Raw genomic sequence first — 18,179 nt, forward strand, 5'->3', positions numbered from 1 at the left:
ACTATAAGATACTGCACATGCCAGACCTGATCCTACCCTCAGCGATGTCAATGGCAGCTTTTTGGCATTAAGTTCATAATTTGCAATTGAATCTGTATGGCTTTGCCTCTGGCTTCGGGAGGTGGGAGGGCAGGACCTATCATTCTAGGTGCTGTGTCAGGCTCACCGTGAGTGGAACAGTACAGCATAAATACATAGACCAGATCAAATTAGATTATCCAAGCTATCTAACTTTTTCTAATAGTGTGCAGCTTGCTCTTTGTAAACAAATTAGTTGAACTAATTAGAGATATTACTGTATCTAATTTTATCTGTCTAAATATTATCTTATCCAGTGATACTCAGACCTCAATGGTTCAGGAGCCAAATTAGTGGTCAGCCTTACCCAAAAGAACCACAGTCGTGGGAAGTCATTGTTTCATTATTATATATACATTATTCTCACAGCAGAATGACTGACCAAGTATTATTATTTTATTAACTACAATTGGTTAATAACATAGTAAAAGCCTCCTGATTGGTTAATAATTAAATCACACCGGGTTTTAATACCATGTGCTGCAAAGAGTGACACATTAAAGAGCCACTTGCAGCTCGCAAGCCTCAGTCTTAGTATCACTGATCTACTCTCTATATTTATATTGTATTCAGTCCTGTATTATGGTGTTAAGCATAGTGTAAGTTTCTAGTGGGATAGATCTGTTCCCATTGAAATCAAGGCTCTGGGTGTCATCAAACCCCATATAGATTTATTTGTACATTGTATACTCAATGCCATTTCCGTCAGTGTGGGCAGGATCAGCCCTATAATTTGGGGAGCACTTCTGGTTCTCCGGATTAATATGGATCTCTTCTGGGAATATTTTTGAACCACCACAGCACTTTCCAAGTAGTTATTTGCCCTTAATCAAATCTTGCAGAGGGTTCAATGTCACAAGGAAACGATCACGGGACATAAATGAGAATAGTTGTTGAAGGGCTCTGCTTAGAGCCTTTAATTTTTAAAAGGATGGAAATGTTGAAGAAATGATCCTTAAGAGGTTTCCAACTGGTACTTTGTCGAAAAAGAGAGCCAGGCTCCTTCTCTTGAAGGTGGGAGGCTGGGTTTTAATGTCTGCAGTAGTGCTTCTGAATGATGCTCCATTTGCATAGTGCAGAGGCTTAGAGCGGGGGTAAGTACTGTACCATGCTGATCCTTTAAAAGTGAGGGGTTATCGAGAAGCTGCCTCGACCTAGATTGTCAGATTTCACTCTGAGCTGCAAGCTACTTGCCTTATTCATGCACGTCATCCCATAAACACTCAGCGGGATGACTTGCCAAAGGTGGGGAGAATGTGACCCATTTGATGGGATTTCCCTGATAGACTTGTTCACTGCACTCGGGTAATCTGAAGAGTTAAGAGAAGGACCATGCCCAGACTTAGGGTATGTCCACAGGTTTCAGAGTAGCAGCCGTGTTAGTCTGTATTCGCAAAAAGAAAAGGAGGACTTGTGGCACCTTAGAGACTAACCAATTTATTTGAGCATCAGCTTTCGTGAGCTACAGCTCACTTCATCGGATGCATAAAGCCCAGGTGTGTGGGCCCTGGGCTTGTGGACTTGGTGCTCGAGCATCTTTACTGCATTGTAAACCAGCATTTACAATTGCTGGACCTGGGTGTCTCAGCTGAGCTAATGCGTCCATATTGCACTACGCAGACCTTCTGACTGAGGTCTGTGGCTTGAACTGCATCCGCAGCGGGACTCAGGCTCTGACCTACCCCGCTAGGAAGTCCTAGGACCAGGGCCTTGGGTGCTTGCTGACCTGAGTCAGACTGATTTGTGTGTGCACAGAAGTGGGGCTTGGGCTCAAAGCTGAGTCAGAGCCTGGGCTTAGTGTGCCGTGTGGACATGCCCTTTGAGACTGCAAAGGGAACATTGGTCCCTTGACCCAGCCAGGGGAGGGGCGGGGGGGGGAACACCTGATCTTCACAAAACGCAGCCGATTGCACTTGCTGTGATGTGCCACTAGCAGAGAAGACAAGTTCAAGCATGCAAGGTGCCATCTTGAGCTGAGCAGCTTGGTGCTCACAAGCAACCAGTTTCAGTGCCGTGTAGCGCTGAAAGCTTTCCAGGGCGCTTGGAAAGGGTCCTGTGGATTTTGTGCTAGAACTAGCCTGTTGTCTCTGAACCAGGCTGCTCTGCTCAAGCTGTCACGTAACATGTGAAGACTTGGGTCTCCAAGGGGCTGGCTGTGGCGCTGTGTACGATCTGCCAGATCTGTGGAGCAGGTTGCTTAGACCCTGACAGACCATTGCATGCTGCATCCTGCCCTGTCACTCAGTTCACAGGGCAACGATGCCTCCTGAGAGCTGTCATCTGCGTGGACTAGGAGGCTTGTGTCATGATCAAGTATCCTCTGCTGGAACCTGCTCTCTCTGTGGGACACACGGCTTGGATCAGTAAGGAGCATTGCGTACTGGGAGCTGCCCTCTCTCCCAGCTAGGCTGTTTGGGTCACAGCAGAGCACTGCACTTTGGGAGCTGCCCTCTCCTGTATCTGAGCGTGCTGACCTATGGATGAAGCATTGCACCCTGCCATTGCCGCGGGCTAGGCTGTTTTGATCACAACGGAACTTAACTGAAGGAGCATTACATTCTGGGATCTGCTGTCTCCTGTTGCACATTTGGAGCTCCCATCCCGCCCAACACAACACCACCTCCTCACTGAGGCCAGCAGCCATGCGGACTGCACTTCACTGTTTTAGCATGTCCAGTCCAGATAGTATTTTAGCATGTCTAGCAGAACATGGTACTTCTGTGCATGATCCACAAGCCCATTGTGTACCTGCACTTAGCCATCGAAACTGCCATGTCCAAGAGCTCCATAAAGCCACATAATTAATAGCACCAGTCTGTCACGGGGTGACTGGCTCCTTTAAGGAGAGATGGGGCCCAGCCCCACCTATGACTAAACAGCTGCCTCCCAGTGAAGGCTGTGAGGCTGGCTGATTGCCTGAGGAGCACCTGGTCCTTATAAAGACCAGCAGGAGCACTACAGGGAGTAGAGACTCCTGGGTCAGGAGAGGGTCCCACAAGGGCTGAGAGAAGTGAAAGGAAAAAGCCTGTGAGAATTGTAGCCCATGCAGGGCAGAGCAAAAACTTTATTTTTTGTGGGAGGCTGTGTGGCCTAGTGGTGAGCACATTGAACTGGGGCTCAGGAGACCAGGGGTATGCTCCTCGCTCTGCGGCGAGTCTCCTGGATGCCCTTGGGTAAATCTCTTCACCTCTATGTGTCACAGTTTCCCCCTGTGTAAAATGAGGATTGGGGTACTCTGCTGTAAAGCACTTTGAGCTCGACTAGTGAAAAGCGCTTAAGAGCGAGGTGGTATTATGGTATCTTGCCAAGGCTTTTGGTTTAATCAAGTTATTCTCTGAGGCAAGTGTCAGAAGCAGTCTGTGGTGTGGTATTGTTCCCTTGTGGGCCACGCAGCCTAACTCCTGCCTCTCCTAAAAATTCCCTCCTGGCCTGGTGGCTCCCAGCAGGTCTGTCTTCGTCACATGCTGTCCCTGGCATGTGACCCTTGGGCTCTAAAGCTGGTACCGCTGGGGCTGAGACCCAGCCCAATGTTAAAAGGCCAGCTCAGCCTGTGACACCATCCAGGAAAATTCAGAGCCGTTCCTGTCCTGCTGTCAAACCATAGAATTCTCCATCTCATCACGGCCACCAGAGTGGTTTTTATACATCGTAATGCCTTTTGGAATATAAAATCTTTCAAGGTAATGACTTTGCACTTACATCCCTTTCCACTTGTTCTAAATGGCTTTATAAAGATGGGAGAGCATCATTATCCCTATGTTACAGATGGGGAAACTGAGGCACATAGTGGTTTAATGAATTGCACCAAGTCCCATGGCAAGTCAGTGGTAGAGTCAGGACTCAAACCCACTTCCATTCGTGTGCTTAGGCTGCTCAACCACAGCTGCTCTCATTGTGCCTAAGGCTAAAAAGCCCTGCCACGTGTAGTTTGGAGGCCTTCTAGACTAGTTCCATAGAGCAGTGAGATCCATGGTAGCTGTGAAGTCATAGGAGGATGTATTCTGGAATGGCAGGAGAGCAGGAGTCAGCTGGCGTGACCGTGCCAGCTCTGCAGTGGTATTTAAAAAGGTATGCCTGCATAGTCCTGTGCTGGATGGCCTTTTCTGCGTCTTTGTCCCTGGAGGGCTGTCACTTGTAATTTCAGTTACCTAATTGTTTGGCCAACTACTCCAGAGCAGTTTCCTCTCTCGCTTTGAAATGGAGCTTTAGCACTTGGAGTTTGAAAGGTTTAAAGGCTGTCAAGGTTACATCTAAAATTTACAGATTATAAATCACAGCTTTCGATATGGGCTTGAACCGAAACTACAGCTCTATGCCCCCAGTGAACTCTGGTGGATGCAATTTTGTTTTCCATATGATAGGTGGTACCATTTTCCAAGGTTCAATTCCACCCCTCCCCCACACCAAAAAACATCATGGGATTAGAAATCCAAGGGTTTGAAACTCAGTTCCTCTGTTCACGCACTTGAGGCAAAACCGGGTGTGGCAGGGAGAAAGGAAAAGGTGGCGGGAAGTTGTCTTTGTGCTCCCTGTAATGTGTGCTCCGTTTCCCATTGTCCTCTGCAGAGAGAACAGCCATCTGACCATGCCCCCGATCCATCCCTGACTCACTCCCTACCTCTCCTGGCATGCCCCTGATCAGCCCCCTACACCAGGATCTGGGAGCAAGGCTGGCATAAAGTCTTTACATTAGCTGGGGAGACCCCCCTGAACAGGGATATTATTGGGGGTGAGGGCTGGTTCCATCCCCTGTAAGGTCCCTGTCGGTTGCCAGAGTAACCAGGTTCTTGTGAAGTCAGTGGGAGTGTTACTTCTCAAGCCGCCCAAGGCCCAATTGAGGGGTACGCTGGTGTGACAATGACCCCCAGAAATGACTCCTGCAGGAAGCTTACCATGCTGTAGAATTCTTTTGTCCATTGTGAAGGACTCTTTCTGTGACCTCTGTTCCGTGGTTCTGCATTTTGATGTAAATAATTTTAAAGGATCAAGGAGAGGCTGTCACCAAAGGAACGTGGGGTAATGAGGAACCTGCGTGAGGAGTGAAGGGAGTCACGTTTGGGGATCTGAGAGGAGAACCCTACCCTATGTGGATTATAAAAAAGGAAAAATGAGCTGGAGTTGACAAAAGGAGGAATTTAAAATGGTGAAATTCTAGGTGCTGTCTTGTTTTATGCAAAGAGCCAATATTGATAGAGACTACAATGCAAGAGATTAGAGGCAAAAGTGCAGTTGCAGGTCTGCTGGCAGTGGGAAGAAACAACCAAGGGGAATAGATTATTTTTTATTCGATTTCTTTTGCTGCCTGTGAATGGGATTAGATGCCAAATTAAGCATGAGCAGGAGTTAGCTAGGAGGGGAAGTGTCTCATTGACTTTGAGCTGTTGAAGAATCCGTATTGCCAACTGCACCGGCCAAAAATTAGGAGAGAGGCCCCCCCCGCCAAAATCATCAGGTTTAAAAACCTTGATTTTTTTTTCTTCTGTTTTTTTTATTTTTATGGGGTGCTTGAGTCACATTTTCTCTGCAACGCTAAGGGTTTTTTGTTTGTTTGTTAGTTAAATGAAAGCTGAGATTTTCACTTATTCACATCACTCCAGGAGCTGGGGCATCAATCATAATGCCAAAGATTGCAAGCGTTGGGAACACTGAAGAATAAGGGCATGTGTTTTTGTCAGACTAATTAAATCATGCCCTTGACATGTGGGTCTCTGCCTCCCCATTGGGTGCGGGACAGCTAGACCTCTACAGCAGTATTCCCTACTTCCTAAAACCCAGGTCCCACAGAGGGCCCTTCCAACGGGGAAGATGGAACAGGCTAGTTTGTTAGCAGCTTCATTACCTATGAATCTCCTCTTTAACTGAATCACTGAGATGCGCATAGATATTATTGGGGGTGTGTGTCATACAAGTACCTAGATAGAATCACTGAGTGATCTTATCACTGTCTTTCCAAACCTGTCCATTCCCTGCTGTTTGTTACTTGGAGCATCATATCTACAATTTAACCCTGATCATGGACTCAGCTCTGCACAGCTGGACCCCTGCAGCTGTGCAAAATTTCTTTGACTTCAGCTTCGCAAGGGTTCGGGGGTCTTGACATTGCACGTCACTTTGAAGAATTGGGGCTTTAGATTGCCTTCAGGGCAGGGGTTGTGCGTTTCTCTTCTATCCAGGAAGAAGTATTAATAAATCTAAATAATAACAATAACAGCAATCACTATGAAGCTGTGTGGTCAGTATATAGGGCACTGGACTAGGGCGACCTGGGTTCTACCACTGACCTGTGGTGTGACATTGGCCAAGTTTCTGTGCTGCTTCCCCCCGCATCTCGGGTCGGCTGGCCTGGGCGTAGACATACCCTCTTTGTCTTGTCGGTCTAGATTGTCAGCTCGTTAGGGAAGGTACTGTGTTTGGGTTTTTTTTAATCCCATTGTGCCTAGTGCAATGTGTCCCTGATCTTGGCTGAGAGCCTGTAGGTGCTGTTGTGATCCAAATAATTTCTCTGTTTATTAACAAACAGCCTAAGTCAGTGTAACGGCAAAAGACTCACCCAGCAGCGCCTCCTGCTGGCTGTCCAGGAATTAGCTCTTTTTACCAGCTCCAGAACACCCTCTGCCAGTGTCCCACCGTTACTGGCCCCCGGGTCCCTCCCCAAACCCCAGTGCCCCTTTAGCAGTATCCCCCCACTTCCAGGGTCTCCCTTCCCCAAGGAACCCCCAACCCCCCCTTGCCTCAGCAGCTACTGCCAGTCATCATTTAGCCCCTGCTCCCTGGGGCAGACTGCAGTATAAGAGCCAGTCATCATAGGCAAGGAGGGGTTAGGACCTACTGCCCCTTCGCAGCTCCAGAACCTGTTTAGGCCCTGCAGCCTGTGGGGGTTTCCAGACAGGAGCTCCCCAGCTCCTTTTGCCTTCCCGCTGCACAACTCGGGTAGCTTGCTCAGTCCCCAGGCAGCCAGGTCCTTCCCTCTCTACAGTCAGAGAAAGGCAGCCTGAGGGCCTGGCTCACAGCCTTTTATAGGGCCCAGCTGTGCCCTGATTGGGGCGTGGCCCAGCTGTGGATGCTTCCCCAATCAGTCAAGGCTTGCTGCTTTCCTCAGCAGCAGTCCTCTCGCAGCCCCAGCCCTCTCTCGGGGCTGGTTTCAAGCCCTTTCAGCCCCACCCCGCTACAGTCAGCTTTCACTGAAAGCCAGATATATAAACGTGAATGCTCAGAGCAATGCCTGAGCATCTTTGGTTCGCTGAAGAGAAAATTTTACAGAGTTTGGGCTTATTTTCAGATCATACTGGGAAGATGCTTTAAATGTTCTTTTGTAATAAATTATAATCTTGTAACCATTCCCAACAAGAAAAGATTGGCCATAGACAGTTACCGGGTCACACTTTACAAGCATCTTCTTCGAGGTACATGGCACAGTATCATCTTTTATTTTTTTAAAACTGTGTTCCTTAGTAACGTAAAAATATGTAAAGACTGCGTTTAAAGAAAATCCCTTTGAATTTCTCTTGACCATTTATATGTGTTGACCTGATGAGCCCAAAACAAAAATGCTGTGTCCACCTCTCCAGAATGCAGGGAAGTTCATATCCAAACTTTGCCGCTGGTGACCATTTACTTTGCCTCTGTTCATTTTGCTCCTCTTGGACAATGAAAATACACTCAGCAGTGTCATGGACTTTTCACTTTCTGTTTCTTGGACCTGCTCCGAAGCGCATTCAATGGAAAGTCTCCCATTGACTTCAGTGGGTTTTGGACCAGATTTCTTCCTCCCACAGCTGCCGCAACGCCTGTTTAAATCCAGATCAAGACTGTTTTTACTGACATGTTTTAAAAAAACAAAAAACAAAAAAACCCCCCATAATAGTGAAAACATTTTTCTTCCTCTGTTGCTTTGTTCAACATCTCTTATTTATAAAAGCTTAAGCCAATTCTGCAATCTTATCCACTGATGCAGAACTCTGCTGACTTGGTTGGGATGCAGATGAGTCCTTCTAACGGATCAGAGCCTAACATTCCTTAACAACATTTCTTTTAACAGAAACTGTTATTTGCTATGTGCCAGTATAAATACTACCACTGTCTGAGCAGACGCCTTAAACTTCACATTAGCTCATATCTTTGTCTTGTCAAAATAATGGGGAACTTCTCAAGATTTAACGATACTACTGAGTAATTTATCTCTGCTTCGTATTTATATTGTTACCCTGGAGTTCTATTTAAAATGACTGATTTGGCACCTTTTAAATTGATTGCTTTTCCAATCCCAGATTACCTTCCCTTACTGTCTGGTTAGGGTGAATGTAAAAATATCTGAACCTACCAAGGGAAAAATAAAAGCTTTAACTACCATTTTCTCCCTCCCCTCGAAATAAGTTTCGTGCAAAAAGCTGATACTTATCCTATTTCTTATTAATTATATTTACAGAAATATTCTAGCGCTTCTCTATTGAAGGATTAGTGTTTTTTGACTTCCAATGGACTGATCGCTTCTAATTTCATAGTTAATTTAAAGAGAATGTACACTGGGGATGACAGATATACATGTTCTGAGGTTAGCTGAGTTTGAAATAGCCATGGTGTATAATGCAGCTCATTCATTAACAAGTTGCATGTCAGGAGAAATAAAGATGAAGTGGAGAAATGATCATATATACATATATATTAGTGCCCAAAGTGTCCTAGGAGCTTTATAGATAAAGAAGCCAATAAGGACATTTCCCCAACAACAATCTATTATTATTTACTATTTGTCTTCCAGTGATGTCCAAAAGTTCCCATCAGGAGCAAAGTCCAACTCTGCTGGGCCCTGTACAAACCTATAATCAGACAGCCTCTGCCCCAAAGAGTTTACATTCCAAGTGCTAGATTGTACCTCTAAGGCACAGCCCTGAGCAGAGGGTGATGTGCAAGATGCATCATCCCTGGTAGGCCTGGTGAATCAGAGAAACCCCTCTGAAACCTTCCCTGCATTCTACTTGCTCCAGGGCTGTAGTGATTTACCACTGGTTTAGATCAGCTGGTTGGCTGAGCTGCACTCAATGGTGCACTGTGAGGGGACAGAGCCACGGCTCAGCATCACAGTGGCAGTTTGGTTTAAAAGAACCCAGGCGTCCGGATTTACAGCCCGTTACTCTAAGCACTAGACCATGCGGCTTTTCCGCACTTGGCCCTGTTAAGGTCAAGTATACAGAAGAACTTCGGGAACAGATTAGAGATGTAACAGTGGAACGATGGGTTTTGTGGTTAAGGCACTGTACTGAGTCCAATTCCTAGTTCAGCCATAGACTCCCTATATAACCTTGAACAAGTCACCAATAGACTGATGAAAAGCCCTTTGAAATCAATGAAAGAATCCCATTGATTTCAGTGGATTTTGGATTGGACCTTAATCTCCGTTACTCATCTGTAAATAGAGAAGTATTATCATCCCCATCTCAAAGGATAAATTTACTGTTGCTCTGATATTGTAATGATAAAAGCCATAGAAGTACATAGATTAATTACAACAATCAAAATGCAAGGTGACTCAAAAGAGGATCTTTAAGAAGAGCTAGGGAAATGTGTTTACTTGGTCAAAATAGGCCGCTCATTTATTCTCTTTTACTGTCCTGCAGGAAATTTTTGTTACATGATGAATTAGGAAAGGAAGACATTCCATTGTGAGCAATGGAAACTAGGATGTCTTTGATTTCCGCCGTGCAAGAGACTCAACATCTATCCCAGGAGAAGGGTCAGAGTCCAGCCAATGGGAACAGAGAACAGTTTGATTCAGGTGAGCTCTTGTTTTCCACGCCAGTTTCACTTTAAAGGTTAAGTCAATAAAACAGATTTTCTCGTGCAAGTTGAAATTTTTCAAAATTCAACATTTGAAGATTTGGGGAAAAACCGGCAAAACTTTTGACCAAATGTTTCCTTTGTTTTTTCAACCCTTTGTAAATGTTGGGGGAAGAAAAGCAAAATTTTAAACATATGTTTGGACGTTTTTCCTGTATTTGGTTCAGCTAGATTGATCAACATTTTTTAGACATTTTTTTTGTCCTGTGTGTTTTAATTGAGATTTTTTTTTCCCCACAAAAAACATCCCAGCTACCAGAGCTCGCAACACATTTCTCATACGGTGCTAAGGGGTGTTTCTCTGCTGCATGCGCTTCTCTCCCTGGGGAGAAGATGAGAGAACAAACGTGTGACCAGTAGTCATGTGACCAATAGTCGTGTTGTTTAATGCACTACTGGAAGGTTGCTCATAGACTATGATGATGAGTGAGGCACAAGGACTTATAGATAAGGTTAATATTTTGTCATAGTTACTTGTAGTAAAAGTCAGGGACAGGTCATAGGCAATAAACAAAAATTTGTTGGAGCCCGTGACCTGTCCATGACTTTTATTAAAAATATCTGTGATAAAATGGGTCTGACCGGGGGATGAGAGCCCAAGACCTGCTATAGGATGGGAGAGGTGGCATCCAGGACCTGCCGCCACCGTGGCTGACAGTTCCGGGGTCCCCCCAGCTGCCCGCAGTGGCTTGGAGTTCTGGGGTCCTCCTGTGGCTGCAGGGGTCCCCCCGACACCCGTGGTGGCTCAGAGCTCCAGGTCCCCTGGTGTTGGCTGAGAGCTGTGGAGGCCCCTGACTGCGGGAGCTTACAGCTCCAGCCCCGCTGCCCTGGGGCTGAAGCGGAAAATGTCATGGCGGTCTCTGGAAGTCACAGAATCCATGTCTTCCCCGACCTCGGTGACATAATCTTAGCCTTACAGATTCGATTCAATTCTCTATAAGTATCTTTCATTAAGCTTTGCAAAGTGAGCTCAGAATCTGTGAATACAGCCTCATTTGGGGTGAAACTCCACTGTGTGCAGAGCACCAGCATGTGGTCTGTGCAGCATTTCAGTTCCACTTGACTACTCAAAATAAGGTTTAAGTGGCACATAGACTTCGTTCTGGCTCTCTGCACAGTGGTGAATCATCCTGAACGATTTAATACACGGTCACAGAACTATTAGTACAACTGTTTATATCGCTCTCTTTTTCCAAACTTGGGAGGATGAAGGCTCTTTCTTAGGAGTGATGATGGTCTTGCTATTAAGGTTCTGGACAGGGACTCAGGACTCCTGGGTTCAGTTGCCAGCTCTGCCACTGGTTCTTCTCTATGATCTTGCTCAGTCGCTACCAGTTAGTGTCTCAATTCCCTGTGTTTTGCTTGCATGTTGTATCCTTTTCTCCCGCCCTGTTTAGGCTGTAAGCTCTGCAGGGCAGGGGTTGTGGATATGTCCACACTGTAGTCAGAGGTGTGACTGCAGCATGTGTAGACGTACTCAGAGCTAGCTTTGATTTTGATAGCTCAAATAAAAAAAGCAGTGGTGTGGCAGCAGCAGCAGGGGCTTAGCCAGTCAAGTAAATACTCTGGGTCCCGGCCTCATGCTGCCGAGGCTTAGCTGCTGTTGTTACTTGGGTTAGCTAGTTACAAGCTAGTTCAGGTGTGTCTACACATGCTGAAGTCACACCTTTGGTTGTAATGTAAACATACCCATAGTAAAACTATGTGTTTGTATCAGTGGTCCCCAAACTGTAGGGGGCACGGAGGAATGTTGGGGCCGGGGCGGGGGGGGAGAAAGCACACGGAAAGGCAGGAAGGGAGTGCCATGCCTCCAGCCCTGCTTTGCCTCCAGCCCCGTTCAGCTCCCAGTCCTACTCTGCCTCCAAGCCCAGCTCCACTTCCAGGCAAGATCCGCCCCACTCCGCCCCCCATTCTGCCAGCCCAGCTTTGCCCTCATTCCCTCTCTGCCCCCCAGACCAGCTCCGCCTCTAGCCCTAGCTCCTCCCCCATCCCCAGCTCTGTCTTCAGCCCAAGCTCCACTGCTGAGGAAGGCTTGGCTGCGCAGTAATAGGCAGGGGGAGGCATGGACAGAATCCGTTACGGGGGGTATGGGGGGGTGCGACTAGAAAAGTTTGCACACCACTGGTTTACGTAGTGCCTAACACACTGGGGCTCAGCTGATGGTAATCCTGGGGCTTCTGTAATCCACACAATAAATAATAACCAGCGTTGTACAGCTCGCCTTCTGCAAACAGATTGATGTGTGTCTTACATTGTCGTATTCGTCCTGTGGCTGATAACACTAAATCCTTTTCCCAACAATCGGACGTTTCCATGAGGCTGACGGATGATAAAATGATACCGAGTTATAAATGTCAGATGGAGGGTCAGATTTTCAGATGAGCTCCGTGCCCTGCTAGCTTGCACTGAGAACCTTGAGTGGTCTCAGTGCGGGCTGTTGGGTGCCGAGAATTCTGCAAATCTGGCCCCAAAGGTTCCGCACTCTCCTTGCGCTCCTACTGAATGAAATGACCATTCCCCCGAGGCTGTACATCAGAGGTGGGCAAACTACGGCCCGCGGGACCGTCCTGTCCGGCCCCTGAGCTCCTGGCCGTGAGGCTCGCCCCGGACCCTCCCCTGCTGTTCACCCTCCCCTGCAGCCTCCGCTTACTGCGCCGCCGGCATAATGCTGTGGGCGGCGGAGCTGCGAGCTCCAGGGGCAGTGCAGGTGCAGAGCCCGGCCTGACCCGGTGCTCTGTGCTGCGCGGTGCGGCTGCCTGTCCTGGTGCAGCTGCACCGCCAGCCACTGGTGCTCCAGGCAGCACGATAAGGGGAGGGGGGGGTTGGATAGAGGGCAGGGGAGTTTGGGGGCGGGGGCGGTCGGGGAGCGGTCAGGGGCCGGGGGTGTGGACGGGGGTCTGGGTGGTCAGAGGGTGGGGAATGGGGGGTTGAATGGGAGCAGGGGTCCCGGGGGGGGCAGTCAGGGAGGCGAGTGGGGTTGGATGGGGTGGTGGGGGGAAGTTAGGGGCGGGGTGTCCGGGAGCAGTCAAGGAGAAGGGGTGGTTGGATGGGGCAGGGGTCCTGGGGGGGGGCAGTCAGGAAGGAGAGGGGGGTTGGATGGGGCGGCAGTGGGCAGTTAGGGGTGGGAGGTCTGGGGGCGGTCAGGGGACTGAGAGCGGGGGGGGTGGATGGGGTAGGGGTCCCCGGTGGGCCGTCAGGGAACCGGGGTGGTGGTGGTGGATGGGGCAGGAGTCCGGGGGGGGGCCGTAAGGGGACGAGAAGCAGGGGATGGGGGGTCAGATAGGGAGTGGGGGCCAGGACAGAAAAGGCACAGCCTCCCCTAACTGGCCCTCCATACAATTTCAGAAACCTGATGTGGCTTTCAGGCCAAAAAATTTGCCCGCCCCCCTTGTACATTGTAAGAATTAGGGGAGGAATTTCAGGTGTGCTCAGTGTTGGCCTAACTCTTCTCCCATGAAGCCAATGGACATTTAACCATCGCTCCCTTTGAAGTCAATGATTAAAATTCCATTGGCTTCAAGAAAAGCAGAGTTAGACCAATGGTGAATGCTTTTAAAATCCCCTTCGATACTTTTTTCAGGACTTATTCGATCTCTTCTTTCAGACCATGCTGTTAGTGTTCTGTTGTTCACCTTCCCGATAAACCTCTTGAAGAAAAGAATCGATAGCTCTGCGTTATATTTGAAAGGAACTCAAACAGATTTGCCAGTCATAACTTTATTTTTTTTAATCACATCTGAAAAACCTCAGAAGCCTTTTCTTTATGCATCCAACCTCTGTTTAAAAGTGAAAGCCTCACTGTTCTCTAAGCTTTGATGCTGCAGTGGATGGGTTATTTCGCTAGGTTTTGAACTCGTCTCGCTCACGCATCTTCTTTGCATATCATCTCCAAAGCATCTGGCTTCTGCTACAATGCTTGCATCAAAGATAAGCTCTCCGAGGGCTTCAATCTGCCTGGGACCATGCCCCTCCTCTCCCCCTAGTTGAGGGTGCACAGCACCCTGGAGAATAAGATCCTAAGGCTGAGGTGGGCAAACTACGGCCTGCGGGCCACATCCGGCCCATGGGACCATCCTGTCCGGCCCCTGAGCTCCTGGCCTGTGAGGCTCGCCCCCCGGCCTCTTCCCTGCTGTTCCCCCTCCCCCGCAGCGTCCGCTCACTGCACCGCCGGCGCAATGCTGTGGGTGGCGGAGCTGCGAGCTCCTGGGCCAGCGCAGGCGCAGAGCCCGGCCTGACCCGCTGCTCTGTGCTGCGCGGTGCGGCTGCCTGTCCTGGTGCAGCCGCGCCACCAGCCACCGGTGCTCCAGGCAGCGCGGTAAGGGGGCGGGGGGGGGCTGGATAGAGGGCAGGGGAGTTTGGGGGGTTGTTTGGGGGGTGGTCAGGGGCCGGGGGTGTGGATAGGGGTTGGGGCGGTCAGAGTGTGGGGAATGGGGGGGGTGAGTGGGAGCAGGGGTGCTGGGGGGGGCAGTCAGGAAGGCGAGTGGGGTTGGATGGGGCGGCGGGAAGTTAGGGACGGGGTGTCCGGGGGCGGTCAAGGAGAAGGGGTTGTTGGATGGGGCAGGGGTCCTGGTGGGGGCAGTCAGGACGTTGATGGGGGTTGGATGGAGCGGCGGGGGGAAGTTAGGGACGGGGTTTCCGGGGGCGGTCAAGGAGAAGGGGTGGTTGGATGGGGCAGCGGGGGGAAGTTAGGGACGGGGTGTCCGGGGGCGGTCAAGGAGAAGGGGTTGTTGGATGGGGCAGGGGTCCTGGTGGGGGCAGTCAGGACGTTGATGGGGGTTGGATGGAGCGGCGGGGGGAAGTTAGGGACGGGGCGTCCGGGGGCGGTCAAGGAGAAGGGGTGGTTGGATGGGGCAGGGGTCCTGGTGGGGGCAGTCAGGACATTGATGGGGGTTGGATGGGGCGGCGGGAGGTGGTTAGGGTTAGGGGATTGAGAGCTGGGTGGGGTGGATGGTCCCTGGGGGGAGGGGGTTGGATGGGGCAGGAATCCCAGGGGGGGGCTGTCAGGTGGAGAGAAGCAGGGGAAGGGGGTTGGATAGGGGGCAGGGGCCAGGCCATACCTGGCTGTTTGGGGAGGCACAGCCTCCCCAACCGGCCCTCCGTACAATTTCGGAAACCTGATGTGGCCCTCAGGCCAAAAAGTTTGCCCGCCCCTGTTCTAAGGGCATGATGCTGGGAGCTTCTAACATGGCACAGCACCTTGCAGGAAGCCCTGGGGAACTGGCAGGATTGGGCTCCTGAGCTCTTTGGAGGCTACTGAATAGTTTCAAACTGCTTTTCTTTGTGTTTCAAATTCGACCCGTTGCTCTTCCTCAAGTGGTTTATTTCATCCCCTCTTTGCCTCTTTTCAGGCTGTCCCTTGTCCATACACAACATTCTAGGAATTCAGTCACTCAAGGTTTCTGTCTCCTGACCATCAACATTCACATCCACAACATCCGGTCATTTTTCTACTTCCATGGGCAACAGGGATTTCATTTTGCTCTTTAGAAAGCTGATATTAGGCCCTTGTTTGTTTGGCGTTTTTTTGGTGTTTCACCTCAGTTTTCATGGCAGGAATCCAAGGCCACTGTAAATGGGCAGTGACATCTGAACTGAATAGATTTGTCACTTTGGAGGCATTCTGCTTCCCGCTACTTCGTCCATGACCCAGAAGATCTCATCTGATGCCTTGTAAAAGGAAGTGAATTAAAGGTTCATCATGAAAGGCACTAGGTCATCAGCCCCGGAGATGGAAGTTCTCTGTGTATTCACAGAACACAGGTTGCAGCCACACACGCATAACCCACTGGGCAGTAGAGAATATGAATCTAGTCCCCATGTACACAGCCTGGCTCTTTAGCGCAAATTCATGTTTATAGCTCTGGTGGTCTCCAGCTTTGGCTAAGATGGCAGTTGTTGTATGTGGCAGCTTGTTTGGGATGTGAACTGCTTTGGGCCGCAAATGTTTGGGACGTGCTTCTGTTCAGAAGAGGTATGTAAGCCACTATTCAGTATGTGTTATGTGTCTCCCCATTTCCTATGCCCACTCCACAGAGGATATGGGTCTTAGCTCAAGCTGTAGAGATTTAACCTTTCAGCTCTGGAGGTCCCTGGTTCGGCCTTGGGTCCTTGTGCCCCATCCTCATTCTGCAGGGGGAGAAGGGAGTTCAGCCTCCACAGAGCACTTTCTCGGGGATTGCCAGTTATGAAGGAAGCTTCTGTGGACACCCGAACCCCAAACAGCAGTCAGTTGAGAACGATTTTTTTTTTTTAATCACTGTGAATTGTGCCAGATCTGGGATGGAGACTGAGAGTGGCAACGGCTGCTTGTGATGGCAGTGGTCACTCCGGCATGTCCCCTTGTGGGTAGGTGTGGGGTGGTCATGCCTTCCCCTTGGTCATCTCTTCCTGTTGTCCATCTCTGTCTGGGCCTTCTGAGGCCTAGCTCTCCGGCCCAGTCACTTAAAAGTTCAGTCCAATTCTGGGGTGTCCAAGTCTAGCCATAAATGGTCAGACCTCAAGCTGGCCACTTTGAAGTCCCTTCCCTCGGCTTCTCCTGGGCCAGCAGCAAAGTCCTTCCAACTCACCATGGGAGTGAATGAAAAAAAAAAATCACACTCTTCTCTCCAGAGTAGCAGGTCTCAGGGCTTCCCCCAGGCCCTTCAGTAGAGCTCAGAACTATCAACAAAATCAAGCACTTGAAGCATTTCCTGCCCTTCTCTGGGCCTCTGAGCTTCTTGTCCTGTTCCAGGAGACTCCCCCAGCAACCTTCCTGGAGCTGGAGCTTGTCCTTCAAAATGGTGTCCTTAAATAGGAGTCCCCTGCTCTCCTGTTTGGAGCTGGGTTATGGGTTAGCCAGTTGCGAGGCTTTTGCCAGCTTCTCCCTTAGCTGGCCCCTTTTCCTAATTAGCTATCAGGCTTCAGGGTCCTCAGCAGGCCAGCCTTTCCCTTCTGATGTCTCCTGGTGTCTGCCATGCTACGTGGGAGGCGGCAGCATTTATACTGGTCCTCTTCTCCCAGCTTGTTCCCCATTGGTTGGGGTGGGGAAGGGAAACCTTGCCCCACCCCTTCTGCAGGATCCTGGCTCTGGGCCCTTAAAGAAACAGTAACAGGATTTTCTTGTGAACACATCTTACTTCAGAGACTGTTTCCTCTCTCCCAGTATCTCCTAGGTCTTTGTGTGTGTGTGTGTATGTGTGTGTGTGTGTGTGTGTGTGTATATATATATATATATAGTTGGACCTTTCATACTCTTAAAGGGCTTTGCCACATGATGGAGTGGGCTTACCATTAGATCCCACTACCCTTGAAGGGTAGCCTATGGTGTCACATTCCTACTGTTATTTGCTGCGCCCACTAACGCCCTGCTTCCAACTGCTCTACATCGCTTGTGCTCAGTCCTCCCCACTCTCCTTCCTCACGAGGCTCTTCCCAGTTCTACCAGAGAGTTCCAGCAACACGCAGACACCATCTCACTGCAGTCAGTCACAGGCACTTGTGTGTGAAGGGCTGGATGCCGCTCATGGAGCTTTACCTAAATGTCTCCTCCTTTTGGTCACCCGTTGGAGTGAAAATCACAACCAGGAGGTCTTCTGCAGACACGCTGAATTTCCTGACACTGTCTGTCCGCTTGTACCTTTGGGAGCCAATGCCTTTTCAGGTGTCCCCCGCTCTAGGAACTTGAGCTCTTTGGCCTTGTCAGCACATGGAACCTGATTCTCATTTACACTAAGGTCCCTTTACACCCTTCTGGCAGCTGCTTGTTTAACACCTGCTTGGAGGCCCCTTTGCACTGCCAGAGAAATGTGAATGAACATTAGGCCCTTTTGGTGTTTTGTTTCTAAAGTTTCTGCCACCATTGGTGATGGTAGCAGCGGTGCCAGCCTAGGCAAGGTGCCAGCGGCCCCATATGTTTTGAACATTATGTTGCCTAGGCCTGCTCGGAGCAGGGTTTATAAACTCTTTGGGGCAGGAATCCTCTTTGTACAGCACATAGCACAATGAAGCAATGATCCATAACTGGGGTTTCTGGGCATGAACACAATACAAATAATAATACACATGCCCTGCAACCATTGGTACCACTAGAGTACCACTATACTTGCGATAGCCATGGTGAGAAATCTTAGGAGAAAACCTTTTCCACTGGGTAGTGCAGTGCCTTGAAGCCGGAATTCTCCAGTCATTCACAGCAGGGGTAGTAGGTTACCACAGCTTTGCACAGGTGTAAACGACTGCATAAGGGGTGAAGCAGTGGGAAATCAGGACCGAGAGTAGACGGAGAGTAG

At 49.4% G+C, this 18,179-nt stretch overlaps 1 protein-coding gene across 2 annotated transcripts in view; it reads left to right on the plus strand.

Moving 5' to 3' along the window:
- The window catches only part of SFMBT2 (Scm like with four mbt domains 2), a 188,166-nt gene that overhangs the window by 17,673 nt on the left and 152,314 nt on the right, over nucleotides 1-18,179 (plus strand). For both annotated transcript variants that reach the window (XM_074942680.1, XM_074942681.1), the window contains exon 2: nucleotides 9,693-9,850. In XM_074942680.1, coding sequence (XP_074798781.1) covers nucleotides 9,745-9,850 — 106 coding nt within the window. In that variant the 5' untranslated portion in view covers nucleotides 9,693-9,744. The remainder of the gene's footprint in view (nucleotides 1-9,692; nucleotides 9,851-18,179) is intronic.

This window comes from Natator depressus, chromosome 1 (assembly GCF_965152275.1).
Source record: "Natator depressus isolate rNatDep1 chromosome 1, rNatDep2.hap1, whole genome shotgun sequence".
Taxonomy (NCBI): Eukaryota; Metazoa; Chordata; order Testudines; family Cheloniidae; genus Natator; species Natator depressus.